Source organism: Mauremys reevesii, linkage group 26 (genome assembly GCF_016161935.1).
Source record: "Mauremys reevesii isolate NIE-2019 linkage group 26, ASM1616193v1, whole genome shotgun sequence".
Taxonomy (NCBI): domain Eukaryota; kingdom Metazoa; phylum Chordata; order Testudines; family Geoemydidae; genus Mauremys; species Mauremys reevesii.
This window is the reverse complement of record NC_052648.1, coordinates 8,951,520-8,965,151: the sequence shown is the minus strand read 5'-3', so window position 1 is coordinate 8,965,151 and position 13,632 is coordinate 8,951,520. Positions and strand designations below refer to the sequence as shown.

The window sequence follows — 13,632 nt, the reverse complement described above, 5'->3', positions numbered from 1 at the left end:
CTGCAATCAGTTTGAGGCCTCGTGATGGGACTTAACCCCCATCACCTGCAAGGCTGGCAAATGCACCCAATTAGTCAGGTTTTCTGCCTGGAGAGGTGAGTAGCTAACTGGCTCCCGGCCAGAGAGGGCGGAGCTATTCTGTCCTAAGAGGACTGAAGGAGCTCAGTTGGGGAAGAGACTTCAGGGGAGATGGGTCTCTCTGTCAGAGAGGAGCCCAGGGTGAGGGTTTAACAGGAGGACAAAGGGAGCAGCCCACTACTGGGGCAGAGTGGGAAGCCCTGAGGTAGGGTTTGCGAGTAGAGAGGGAGGAGTTGAGTAGCCGAAAGGGGCAGAAGAATTATTCAGGTTCATTTGGTGTTGTTGGCGATACCCTGAAAGCGGTTTGAACTTTGTGACCGGCCCAGCAGCTAAGCCACGGAAGGTCTGGAGCCAGAGGCAGCCAGCCAGCAGGTGGCACTGATGCCGATACCAGTGGCGTTACGCCTGGATGCAAGGGAGTGCTCCAAAGGTGAGTGTGTCCCACCACAGGCTCCGTTGTGCTAGGGGCTGTACAAACTTATTGTAGATGACTGTACTCGCCCCAAGGAGCTCCCAATCTAAGGAGAGGTGACAGGTAGGTGAGACAGACAGAGGAGGACAGGGTTACAAAAGTGGGATCTTTCAGGGCAAACGGTATGTGTGTGCGCTGGACTGAGACTCGGGGATCTGGATTCATTTCCCAGCACTGTCACCAACTCCCTGTGGGGCCTTGGGCAAGTGCTCTGGGACTCAGTTCCCCTGTCTATGCAATGGGGATAATGGTACTTCCCTGCCTCATAGGTGTGTTATGAGGTGCTTGGACCCTCTGGTGCTGGGATGGGGGCATATAAGAACTGCAGTAGAATTAGCTGGGTTTTAGCAAAGAGCAATTAAGGGGCTTTGCCTGTCTCTAATTGCCTTGGGGAGGGGCACTCATTTATGGCTCATCTAGTAGCACTGGCTACTAGAACCCACTAAGATCCTGGTTTGAGCTGCAGGGTGCACAGGCAGCCACAGCAAAGCCGGTCCCTGGACACAGGAAATCCCACAAAAGAATTAAGTCCCCTCTGGAACCTGGCCACCATTCAGCAAATGCAACTGAAACAACCCGTGCCCTTTGAACTGCTCTAAATCAACAGGGCCTGTAAGATTTCCAGGGCCCAGATCTGACTTAAATTAAAAGTTGCTGCTGCTTTTAGGATTTAAATTCCTTGACATCAATCTGTACAGAGCTGACCTGGATGATTTATTATTAAAAATAACATCTCCCAGCAGTGTGTCTTTGCCATATTCGAGCATCGCCGCGGTCTTCGTTTGGAGAACGGGAAAAATCTCTCCAGCTGGCATTTTGTACACGTCCCTCACCCTGGTATTTGGCATCTCCTGACTTGGTCTTGCCCAGGCTCTGCCGTGGAAAGAGACCGTGAGAAGCTCTTGCTGCTAGAGACGTTAATAAAACAGAACGCATGGTGCAGCACAGCGGGATTGAAAGTGCGAGCGGATTCCTGACCACTTCATCTGTAATAGGCTAGCTCAATTCGTGGATTCATAGCTTTTGTTTTGTTTTTAAGGCCAGAAGGGATCGCTGGATTATCTTGTCTGACCTCCTGTTCAGCACAGGCCAGCAAACTTTCAGTTACTCCTGTACTGAGCCCAGTCACTTGTTTGACTAAAGCTCATCTTCCAGAAAGGCAGCCGGTTTTGATGGAAAGCCTTCAAGAGATGGAGAATCCGCTACTTGAGTTAAGGCACAAGCCTAGAACTTGGGACGGCTGGGTTCAGTCCCCTGCTCTGCCACAGATTTCTGCTAAGTTCTTGGGCCCTACTAAATTCAGCATCCATTTTGGTCAATTTCACCATCCGCAGGATTTTAAAAATAGTCAGTGTCATGGTTTCAGATGTTTACAGCTGAAATTCAATAGTGGTGTAATCCTGGGGGTCCTGACCCCAAAGGGAGTTATTTGGGGTGGGGGGCGGTTGCAAAGCCGTTGTAGAGGGGTTTGTGGGATTGCTACTCTCACTTCTATACTGCCTTCAGGGCTGGGCTCTGAAGGCAGCAGCTGGGGAGTGTCCTGCAGCTGGGGGAGGTTCCCAGTTGTGGGTCTGATCTCCCCCAAGAGCAGCCATGCAGGGGAAGGGGAAGTCCCCCCCCCCCACCAGCATACGTTCATCAGCCGCTTATGACTTGGGCCCACATCCTCAAAAGCATTTAGGCTCCTAACTTCCATTGATTTCAGTGGGACGTAGCCTCCTACATACTTTAGTTCCCATCTGTACAATGGGGATAAAAGCATCTCCCTGCCTGGCAGGGTTGTTGCAAGTCTAAGATTGTGAGACACTCTGACCCTATGGTAAGGGGCCAGATATGTACCTGTGAGAGTGGAGGGGTGTGTGTGTGTGTTTTAGTACCACTGTAGCAGAGTGATTACCCGCTCCTGCCCCTGTGGGGCTTGCCTCAGCCACAGCCCTCTCCTGTTTCAAGAAGCCTGGGCTGATTGGGGAAAGTAGGCTCAGCTGGGGCCAAGCCCCAATCAGGCCCAGCCGGCCCCTATAATTGAGCCAGGAGCCCTGGGAGTCTCCCTCTGCCTGTAGAGGGAGAAGGGCCTGGCTGCAGGGAGCTAGAGACAGGGCTCCTGAGGGGAGAAGGGCTGGGGAAAGGCAGAGGAGCTGGGGAGCGCCAGCCTGGAAAGCCCCAGGCTGCGGCCTAGCACTGGGCTAACAGGTACTGGGGTTTGCAGGGGACAGCCCGGGGTAGGCCAAGGCAGCAGGTCCAAACCCAACCTTGCCAGTGTTGAGTAGGCTGGTACTGCAGTCTGCCCCAGGGCATGGGTAGCCTGGTACTGAGGCAAGGTGGGGATAGTGAGTGGGGGTTTCCTGGGGAGGGGAGACCCTGAGAGAAAGGGGTTACTGCCAGGGGGCAGCACCTCAGGTAAAAGGGCACCGGGTCCAGGGAGGGACACAGGGGCCAGAGGACAGGCGGATCACCGGCCTGCAGAGGGTGCTCCAGAGCTGGACCGAGCTAATTCCCAGAAATCACCAGCAGGAGGCACCGCCGGGGTGAATCCTTACAACCACTTTCCTTGGTAGTTTGTTTGCCCTCTGTTAAAAGTTTGTGCCTTTGTTTCTAATGGCTACTTGGCTTTAATTGCCAGAAAACAGTAGAAAGCAAGGGCAATCGTGTGCTGTGCTCTGTCTCCCCGCCCCCACACACACTCCAGTCACCATTCTGCATTTTTTCCCCCTTCCCTTCCAAGCTGCCCAGGAAAACATCATGCCAAGAAAGATCACAACAGCCTGTTTCTGAGAGGCACGTGCTAAAGTGGCTCGCGGGTTCGGTTCGGTTTGGATGAGTCCGCAAAACTGGAAGAACAGGTTCTGCAGGGATGCTTCTGGTATTTCCACCCATGCCAGTGGTACCCTCTGAGCAGCCCACCACGCGGTATTTTGATTGTGTGGGCTAGGGTGTGACTGGAGCAACACAGCTGCACAAAGGATAAGAACCCCCCCACCCTTACCCAGCCATGTAAGGGGAACGGGCTACTGGCCTGCTCAGTGTTTCCTGGAGAGGCAGCGAGCATGTGTGGGGCAGGGAATGGGCAGGCCTGTATCTGCATCCCTTACTCACCTGAGCCAGCACTGGGGAATAGCGATGGGCTGGTGATGTAGGAGCACAGAGGAAGCAGGGTGCTGGTGGGGTGACTCAGAGGGGCATCTCTGAGTCACGGCGCTTGCTGGGGTGGAACAGTTCATGGGGCCACCCTTTTGCTCAAGGCTGCCCCATTGAGCCAAAATGCTAGCAGAGGGGGAGAGCAGATGCAAGACATACTTGACCACTAGGGGGAGCTGCAGGCAGGAGTCGGAAAGGAAAGCAGGGGGAAGCTAGTGGAGCTGTTGCAGCCAGGTGAGTTGGTTGCAGAAAGCATCCATTTCAATCCTAGGCTTGCCTGCTGCCTTCAGAGAAAGTACCACCTCTGGCACTTCCACTTCAGGTGCTGCTGGCTGCCAGGAAAAGCAACGTGAAGTCCAATGTATGCAAATGTTATCTACGGATTTCTGAACTTTGAAGAGGCTGAAGGTTCAGCTTTGTTTTGAGTTTCGACCCCTGGCTCAGTTCAGTTTTGAGTCTGGCTGTCTGCTTTGCACCCAGTGAGCCGTAGGACATCAGCCCATGCCTGCTTCTCGCAGCCGCACACTTCCAGTACTCCAGAGAGAAATCATCAGCCACCCCCTTCCCACCTTGTCTCTCCTTTAGCCTGCTTTCACTGCTTCCTTCCTTCACATTTCATACCCATCACCTGGGCCTGGTAAGGTACCTACCCCCCTATCTCTCCACTTACACATCTAAACACAGATGGCATCTAGGCTGAGGTTCAAATTGCAGCAATTTCTGCTGTTGACCTGTTTAAAAAAGTGTGGCAAGAATTTTTAAAATAGAATAGTGTACGGCCCCCACTCCTAACTTTTAGTTAAAACACAATAACCGGTGGGCAGACAGATCAGGACCCCAAATCTGCAAACATTTGTACACATAAGTAACTTTAGCCATGTAAGGCAGCCTCATTGAAGTCAATGAGTAGGAATATATGAAGTGTCAGACTGGGTGGACCTTGGTTCTGATCCAGCCTTGCATACCATCTCTGACATTGGCCAGTGTTAGAGGAAGATGTAAGAACCCCACGGTAGCAGATGTGGGATAAATCTGCCCCCCACATTCAGTCTCAGCCTGATTTCTAATAGAGAGAGTGGCTTAAACCCTGTGGCATGACTTTGGATATTCTTAGTATCCATAAGTGTCCAGTCCCTTTAAAATATTAAGTTTGTGGCCTTAATGGATTCCTGTGGCAGTGAGTTCCGCAGTCTAATCACAAATTGTGTGAAAGGGCATGTCCTTTCATCACCCTTGAATTTCTCTCCTTTGGTTTTTGGGTCATGCGACAGGGAAAACAGAAGCTCCTGGGTCTCCCTTCTCTATCCCATCCATTATTTTATACATTTTCATCATGGCCTCTCTTATTCATCTCCTTTCTAATGTAACCATCCCAATCTTTTCAATCTCCCTCCATAGGAGGTTTTCCAGGTCCCTGATCATCCTCGCTGCTCTCCTCTGAACCGCCTTTCATTCTGCAATGTCCTACAAGAATGGCCATGCTGGATCAGCCCAATGGTGGTGGAATCTCCTTCCTTAGAGGTTTTTAAGGTCAGGCTTGACAAAGCCCTGGCTGGGATGATTTAGTTGGCTTTGGTCCTGCTTTGAGCAGGGGGTTGGACTAGATACCTCCTGAGGTCCCTTCCAACCCTGAGATTCTATGATTCTATGATAATGGTCCATCTAGCCCAGTATCCTGTCTTCTGACAGTGGCCAATGTCAGTTCCTCTAGAGGGAATGAACAGAGCAGGGAATCACCATGTGATCCATCCCCTGTTGTCCGCTCCCAGCTTCTGGTATTGGCCAGAACTGCACCTGATATTCCAGCCTGATTCTCTACTGCCCTGACCCTTGCAGTCACCAACACCAGTGCAAAACGGGCACCGAATGCTACCAGATCTCAATCCCACTGGCCCAAGTGACTGCTCAGAACACAGGGCGATGGAGAATCAGGTCAGATGCGACTATTTATGAGCATGCATCAAGTTCATCACCCTAAGTGGTTGTTAGACTGGGACCTCAAATATGGGACATTTCAGGCCAGCTGCAGCGAGCAGCCTCCCAGGTGCTGCTGCTCCTCAATCATAGTTGCGGGTTTTCAAACTTTTTGTACTGGTGACCCCTGGCACACAGCAAGCCTCAGCATGTGACTCCCTACCCCCATCATAAATTAAAAAGGGGGGGGGGGTTTAATGGGGGATCAGGGCTGTCAACCCCCCTGTAACCACCTTGTGACCCACTGAAGGTTGGAGAACCCCTTTATTCCAAGAAACTGTCTCCAAGTCTGCATGGAAATCAGAGGTAGTTGCAGGGACGGGGCTGCATTGTTTTTTACGTCGATGAGCCAGGTATGAGCGGGTGAGAAATAGGGCTGCCGCTCTGAGCAGGCCTGGGGTGACCTCAGCTCCCCGAGTTTGCATAAGGCCTCTCACATCTTTGCATTGCCCTGAGGGGGTCCTCGCTCCCTTCCCAGCCTTGGAACAGATGGCCGAAGTGAGACACCCCCGCCTGGCCCGGAAGCACCCGCGGGGCAGGCCAGGGCAGAGGCGAGGGGCGTGGGCCGCCGGCTAATCCACCTTGCTGGGAGATTAAGGTGAGGACCGTGCTCCGGCTCGGAGCTGCGGTCGGGCGCAGCCCAGCGCGTGTTTTCGGGGCCGGTTTCGGCAGGACGAGCTCAGCAAAGCTTCCCCCCTCTGCCCGGCGTCCCAGCCTTGCGCCGGAGCTGCCCAGACCCGTGCTGGGAGCTGCCCCCAGACAGGTGCCGGGGCCCGGGGCTCTGCTGCGCTTTGGCTCGGGCTCTGTGCGCTTTCCAGGGCGCAGCGCTCTGGGCGCACGGCGCGGCAGCGGGGGAAAGGCTGGAGCCAGCGCAGGGGGCGGCCGGGTTGAGAGCGATGAATGCCCCCCCCCCGGCTCGCAGATAATTCCCGTGACTCTCCAGCGGGGGCCGTTCCCCAGCTCGCCCGCGGTTAGCGCCTCGCCTGTCTCTGTCCCTGCCCGGCTCGCCGAGCCCTCCAGCCCCGCAGCCAGGGCTCCAGTAACCCATTTGGCAGCTCGGGTAATCCGAGCCTGGGAGGAGCCCGCCCCGAACCCGCCACCCGGCTGCCTCCTTCGCGCCGGGCTCCGCCCCAGCGCGGCTCCTCCCTTCGCATCTTTTGCCGAGCCCCGAGAGTAGCTGCACCTTTCCCCGGCGCGCTCCTCCGGCTCCGTGCCCAGCGCAACCACCGGACTCGGAGGGTCCTGCTCGCTCGGGGCGCCGAAGGGCAGGCGAGGGCTGCGGGGACCGCCCGGGACTGAGCAGGATCTGCCCGCAGCAGGAATTGGAGCTGGAAGTGGGAGCCCGAGGAGGAGGCGCTCGGGGATCGCCCGCCGCTGTTGGGCTCCGGAGGGGACTTGCCGGGCGGAGGGTAGCGCAGCTGCCCCGCTCCTAGGCAGGGAAGGGCCGAGGAATCCGGGCAGAGCTAAGCCGATCCCTGGGGCATCACCGGGGGACGAGGGGTCAGAGCTGCTGCCTGCGCTCTCCTCCCGCGGGGATCCCTTCAGCCAAGCGGCCGCGGGCTGCAGAGGGGCGAGTTGGAGCCGCGGGGCAGCCCCGGGCACCGGAGAGCCGCCTGCCACCCTCCGGGACTCCGGCTGGGCGGGCAGGGAGGAGCAGCCGGCTCCCAGCCACGTGCGCGGTGTTTGGGGTGCAGGGTTCCGGGGGCTCCTCTCCCAACCAGCCCGACCCTAGTCCGGAGCGGGAGGCGGGCGGCTGCGATATGCCCCTGACGCCGGTTGGATACTTGGAGCCCGGACGGGGCCGCCATGGGACTTCCCGGTGAGGATGCGCTGGAGCCGGAGCCTGCCCGCTGCTCCAGCCTGGCGTGAGGCGTTCACCGGCCGGGTGGGGACTCGTCCTTGCGCTGCCTGGCTCCCTCCATGGAGGGCGCGGACCCGGGGCACCTGACCCTGCTCTTCATGGCTCGGGAGCGGAGAGATTCCTCTCCCTTGGGACTCACCAGGAGACGCAATTGAGGAGTCTGGATTTGGCCGGGCTTAAAGGTAGGGAGAGCCCGCTTCCCTGGGCTGCTGCTTCCAGTCTGCAGGGGCAGCGGGGGGCGGATTGGAGGGGTAACCCCCCCCCGGGCAAGCACAGGTGGGTCAGCACCTGGACAGGCGAGGTTTGATTGGCTGCTTCTCATCCCCCCCCCCTCCCCTTTTGAAAGCTCATAAAGAAGCCAACGGAATCTTAGCCCAATTTCCTCGGTTATGGGTGTCCTGGGGAGCCGGCTGGTAAATCAGAGGTTGCTGCTGCTTTTACATATGCCTGAAATAAACCACCCCCCTCCGGTCGCTTGGCTTAGGTGGTGTCCCCGGTGCCTCTTTGTCACATCAGATTTCCAGTTGCCTAGACCATGTTTTATGGTTTGGGTTCATTGAAAGGGGAAACGGGCGGATTTGTCCTGGGGTCACTAGCCACTGTAAGGGCAGGTAGTGACCCTGCGGCAGGGGTGGGGGAACTGCTGGCTGCTTTTCACATTTTTATACCTGGGGGGGGGCGTAGGGGGGTTATTTTTAAAAATACAAATGGGTATGTGGTGTTGTCCCTGCTCAAATCTTCGCTAGGTCCTAGCAGAGCAGGAGCAAAACAATCACAACTTGTTCCTGTAAGAGGGCTGGACTGGGGCGATGGGCCGGAGTCTGCCCCCTCGACTCCGGCTCCAGGAGTCCCGTTCCAGCAGAACCTCAGAGCAAGGGACACCTTGGGACTGGAGCTTGTTCGTAGCTCTGAACCCAACGTTAGGATGGTTCTTTCAAAAGTTGACACCTGCACAGTGGCTTAATACAGCTTTGAAACTTTACTGGGCAGAAGAAAAAATGCTGCTTTCCCTTTAGAGTAGCTTACATTTAACACAGCATATTAGGGTTCGGATGGACCTCAGGAGGTCATCTAGTCCAACCCCCTGCTCAAAGCAGGACCAATCCCCAGACAGATTTTTACCCCAGTTCCCTAAATGGCCCCTCAAGGACTGAACTCACAACCCTGAGTTTAGCAGGTTAATGCACAAACTGCTGTACAGGGTTCGCTTTATTTTTTTGGTCTCTGTTGCTGCCTGTTGGGTACTTCTGGTTCTCGGTGAGGTTGATTGGCCAGTTCGTAACTCTGGTGTTCCTAACTCCGAGGTTCTTCTGTCCCTTCCTGGACTTTGAGCAGTATCTCGCTAGGGACCAAAGTGAGCAAAGGCAGCAGAGTCAGGCCTGTAACTTGGGGGGCCAAAATCCCGCAGCTCTTACTCAGGCAAAACCAGTATTGAAGTCAATGGGTCAAATTCAGGCCTTTCATTTACACTCGCTGCATCCTCAGGGGACAGAATGTGGCCTGATCAGAGCTTGGACTTGGGATCGTGCTCCCATCTGTCTGCTGGAGCCTGTCCAGAATGAAGGACTCTGTTGTAGTGAAGTTTGCTAGAGAATGTTTCAAGTCTCCTGATCTGTGGCTGGCTCTGGCACGCCCTGAAGTCGATGGAGTCGATTCTCCCTCGCCTGGCACCTTGTCTCGTTAGTGCCAAGGGGGTGCAGCGCGTCCCTAAATCGAGATTGTGTCATTTCATTAAGTGGGTTTATCCCGCTTCCCATCCAGCTGGCGGAAAACCCCCGTGCACGCGGCTGGGTTGGTGTCAAGAAGTCCTTTCCGTCTAGCCAGGGGAGTTTGTCTCGAAGTATGAAGCAATCCCATTGCATCGAAACACAAACACAGCCAGAGCTGGTCATGGCGAGGTTTGTTCGTGTTGGGGGGGGGGGGGGAAATGTGTCCTGTCTAAATATTATTTTAAGAAACGGAAGAATCTGCCTCTGCACTTTGCCTGCCTTCACAAACCTGTCACCTTCTCGCAAGTTTATTAGCCAGTTCTAAGCCCCCTCTGAATTCTCCTCATTGTATCCAGAGAGCTTAGCAGGGGCTGTCAGGTCAGTTTTACCTCTGCATGAAGGGAAGGAAAATTCCCAGTATCGCTGGGGCTGGGTGGAGGTTTAAAAATGTGAACCGTGGAAGCTTTTAAAGGAGTCTGGTTGCAGTGATTCCTTACTAATGAATAGGCAGCAGGTTTAAAACAACCAAAAGCAAGTACTTCTTCAAACGATGCACAGTCAACCTGTGGAACGTGTTGCCAGGAGATGTTGTGAAGGCCAAAAGGCCATCCGACGAAGTGGGTATTCACCCACGAAAGCTCATGCTCCAATACGTCTGTTAGTCTATAAGGTGCCACAGGACTCTTGGCTGCTTTTAACAGATCCAGACGAACACGGCGACCCCTCTGGTACTTGAGGGTTTAAAAAAGAACTAGATAAATTCATGGAGAAATAGGTCCATCAATGGCGATTAGCCAGGACGGGCATGGATGCAACCCCACACTCTGAGAGTCCCTAACCTCTGTTTGCCAGAAGCTGGGAGTGGGTGACAGGGGATGGATCATTCAGTTGCCGCTACTGTTCATTCCATCTGATGCACCTGGCATTGGCCACTGTTGGAAGACAGGACACTGGGCTGGATGGCCCACAGGTCTGACCTGTGATTTGTCTCTTTTTCCTCCCTTCCCTTGGGACAGAGACTCCGCCCTGCTGGTTCATCGCCACTGCAGGCAGGTGGATTGGCTGGTTGATTGATTGAACTCAATGTGAGTCAGAGGGTTTTTTTGACTCTCTGGTTTTATTATATTTCTTTCACGTGGCCCTGCCGAACCTGACCGTCCTAATACAGCAACACTCCCTTGCTAAGCAAGGAGTAGGTTCCAGGAGATGGAATGACAACCGCGCTAATGCCCGTTCCCACAGGTAGTGTGCAGCACAGATGGTGATTGCAAGTGGCAGGCGCTTTGGTTACTTAACGCTTACAGTTAGGAAATGCCATAGGCATTAGGCACTGGGGCTGACTCACAGGGCGAGCGCCAGAGCTGATGACTTTACGAGACCTGCAGGGTTTGGCATTTCAGGAGAAAAGTTTAAGGGGATAGTTGATCCAAAGCAGGGGGGGTTTGAAGTCTGAGGGCCATATGCTCAGCCGGTGTAAATCAGCATCGCTCCACTGACGTCTTACGCCACCTGAAAATCTGTCCCCAAACCTCTCAGTGCACCTCAATCGATACTTCACTACCCCTGAGTGATTTGAGTGCCACATGTGGACTGGATCGTTGGCGGACTCGGTTAGGCAATCGGCAGTTCCAAAGCCTTGTAAGGTCTTTGGGGTGGGGAGAGTCTTTTTCTTCTGGATTTGTATAGCACCAAGCACAGTGGGGTTCTGGTCCATGATGGGCTCTTAGATGCTGCAACAATACACAAAATAAATCCTAGCCAACGGTTTCAGCTGTACCCCCTTCTCTAGCTAGCCAGCGGAATGCTTTACAAAGCGTTTACTCCAGCTGTTTCCGCAATGTGGAGAGGAAAAACAGAGGGATTCCAGAGAGGCGTGAGCCAGTAACTCCCAGCCCAGATCTGAGTTGGGAGCAGGACAGGAGGGAGTTGGCAAGGGTAGGACAGTGCCTTGCAGCATATAGGTGTGGTCAGACCTGCTGTCTTCATGCACTGTGGTCTCAGGGCTTCCTGCCTAATTCTCGGAACGGGTTATAGAAGTGGGGAGCGGGTTATGGATGTTCATAGGCTTTTCTGTGATGCTCATCACCCCAGGATTGTGTTTGTTGATGTGTCCCACCACATCCTCTGCAGGCGTGGGAAACGTTATCCCCATTTTGAAGGTGTGGAAACTGAGGCACAGAGAAGTGAAGCGGCTTGTTGTCTAGCAAGTCTGTGGAGAGCTGCGAACAGACCCCCAGTCATGACTTTCTGCCCAGGGCCCTAAGCACGTGACCAACAACCCGCTTCCTTTTACCTATACGCTTTGGCCAAAGTTGCTGGGAGTGTCTAGTCCAGGGGTGGCCAACCTGAGCCTGAGAAGGAGCCAGAGTTTACCAATGGACATTGCTGAAGAGCCACAGTAATACGTCAGCAGCGCCCCCACCCCCGACCCATCAGCTCCCCCCAACCTCCCGCTCCCAGTGCCTCCTGCTCACTGGCAGCCCTGCCGATCAGCGCCTCCCCCTCCCTCCCGATCAGCTGTTTCGTGGCATGCAGGAGGCTCTGGGGGTGGGGGAGGAGCAAGGGCACAGCAGGCTCAGGGGAGGGGGCGGGAAGGAGTGGAGGGGGGCAGAGCCAGGGGCTGAGCAGTGAGCACCCTCCTGGCACACTGGAAAGTCGGTGCCTGTCGCTCCAGCCCCGGAGTCAGTGCCTATACAAGGAGCCGCATATTAACTTCTAAGAGCCGCATGTGGCTCCGGAGCCACAGGTTGGCCACCTCCCCTCCCCCCCCCAGTCTAGTGATTTCAGGGTACCCAACCTGAGACCTCTTAAAGGGGCCGGATTTTCAGAAAGTGAGCTACAAGCCCCTCTGCAAATCTGTTCTCTTCCAGTGTCTCGGACCAGGCACCCCCCAAATCACTAGCCGCCCCCGAGAATCCTGACCCCTGTCAGCACGTATAACACAGATGCTGTCAGTGGGCTAAATTAACTTGTTTCCGATGTCACCAGCTCCAGCCTCCCCTGCTAAAGAGCATTCCTCATGCTCTTTTGACCTCCTCAGATGCCAATCCACTCCTGCCCCGGCTGCCTCTAACCTTCCAGCCCCCTGAGCGATTTTCAAACAGCTGCCGCTGTGAAAGCCTCATTAAAAATGCGTCTTTCTTTCCTCGTCGTACAACCTAGCCAAGAAAGATGGAAGGCGAACCAGCGGCTGGAAGTTGAAGCTAGACCAATTCAGACTGGGAATAAGGCACACGTTTTTAACAGGGAGCGCAATTTACCAAGGGTTGCGGTGGAGTCTCCATCGCTGGCAGTTTTTAGCTCCAGATTGGGTGTTTTTTTTCTAAGAGATCTGCTCTGGGAATTATTGGGGGGGGTTGTTAGGCAGGAGGTCTTGAGCGTCATGGTGATTCCTTCTGGTCTTGGCATCTGTCTCTCTGCTTCTGGATTAGAAACCGTGCTTGTTCCATTCAGTGTTGGGCCTTAACGGGTTTGTCTGTGTTGCATTCCCCAGCTCGCTTTGGCCTAGCTAGCTTGGGTGCCAACAGCGGTGAGGCTGTGACGGCGGCGGGCTGCACGCCGGCTCGCTGCCCAAATACGAGCCCAGCAGGGAGCCTGGGTACGTACTAGAGCGGTGGTCCCCAACCTTTTTCGTTTGGTGGGCGCCGGGCAACGAGCCACCGTGGCCGGCGGACAAGCCTCCGCCGAAATGCCGCCGAGAAGCGACGACGTCAAGAGGTGTCGCCGCCGAAAAGCAGCGGCATTTCGGCGGCTCTTGATGACGCTGCTTTTCGGCGGCGACGCCTCTGGAGGTTGCCGCTTTTCGGCGGCATTTCGGCGGATGCTGGTCCGCGGGCCAGTACTCGGGCACAGAGAGATGCCCCGGCGGGCGCCATGGCGCCCGTGGGCACCGCGATGGGGACCACTGTACTGGAGAGAGTCTGGCGCGCCGACTGCTCGGCGCGCGGTGCCTGTGCCAGACCAAGAATGGGAGGACTATTATACCCAGGTGCAGAGATCCTTGCTTGGGAAGTTGACTCCAGCTTTAAGCCCCCCTTGACTTGGGTTTCTCTGCCTACCCCATGAAAGGGAAGGGCCCCTGCATCTCAGTCCCTCTCATGAATACATCCCACAGTCGTGCTTCTGGCCTGCCTCGGTGAACAGCTACCCCAAGGTCAGATTGGAAATACAGGTCCCGTTTCCCCCCTTCTCTTTGAGCAAAACGCTCAGTTGAAACATACATCCAGGACACACATCCGCATCCTCCCCGCCTCGTAAGGATTCCAGCGCAGATGGGCACCTATTTCACACTTAATGTCAAGGTCGCATAGGGTGACCAGATGTCCCGATTTTATAGGGACAGTCCCGATTTTGGGGTCTTTTTCTTATATAGGCTCCTATTACCCCCCACCCCCGTCCGGATT

General features: G+C 55.1%; 1 protein-coding gene across 5 annotated transcripts in view; it reads left to right on the top strand.

Annotated features, from left to right (window-relative positions):
• The first annotated feature begins 231 nt into the window (after positions 1–231).
• The window catches only part of NRTN (neurturin), a 95,499-nt gene continuing 82,098 nt past the window's right edge, over positions 232–13,632 (top strand). For 2 of the 5 annotated variants that reach the window (XM_039516081.1, XM_039516078.1), the window contains exon 1: positions 6,631–7,702. Coding sequence is in view for 1 of the 5 variants with exons in the window: in XM_039516077.1 (XP_039372011.1) it covers positions 488–508 (21 nt within the window). In the remaining 4 variants the exon portion in view is untranslated. Of the gene's footprint in view, positions 509–5,909; positions 5,966–6,091; positions 6,258–6,630; positions 7,703–13,632 lie in introns of those variants that run through there. The other 3 variants (XM_039516077.1, XM_039516080.1, XM_039516079.1) reach the window with 3 other exon arrangements.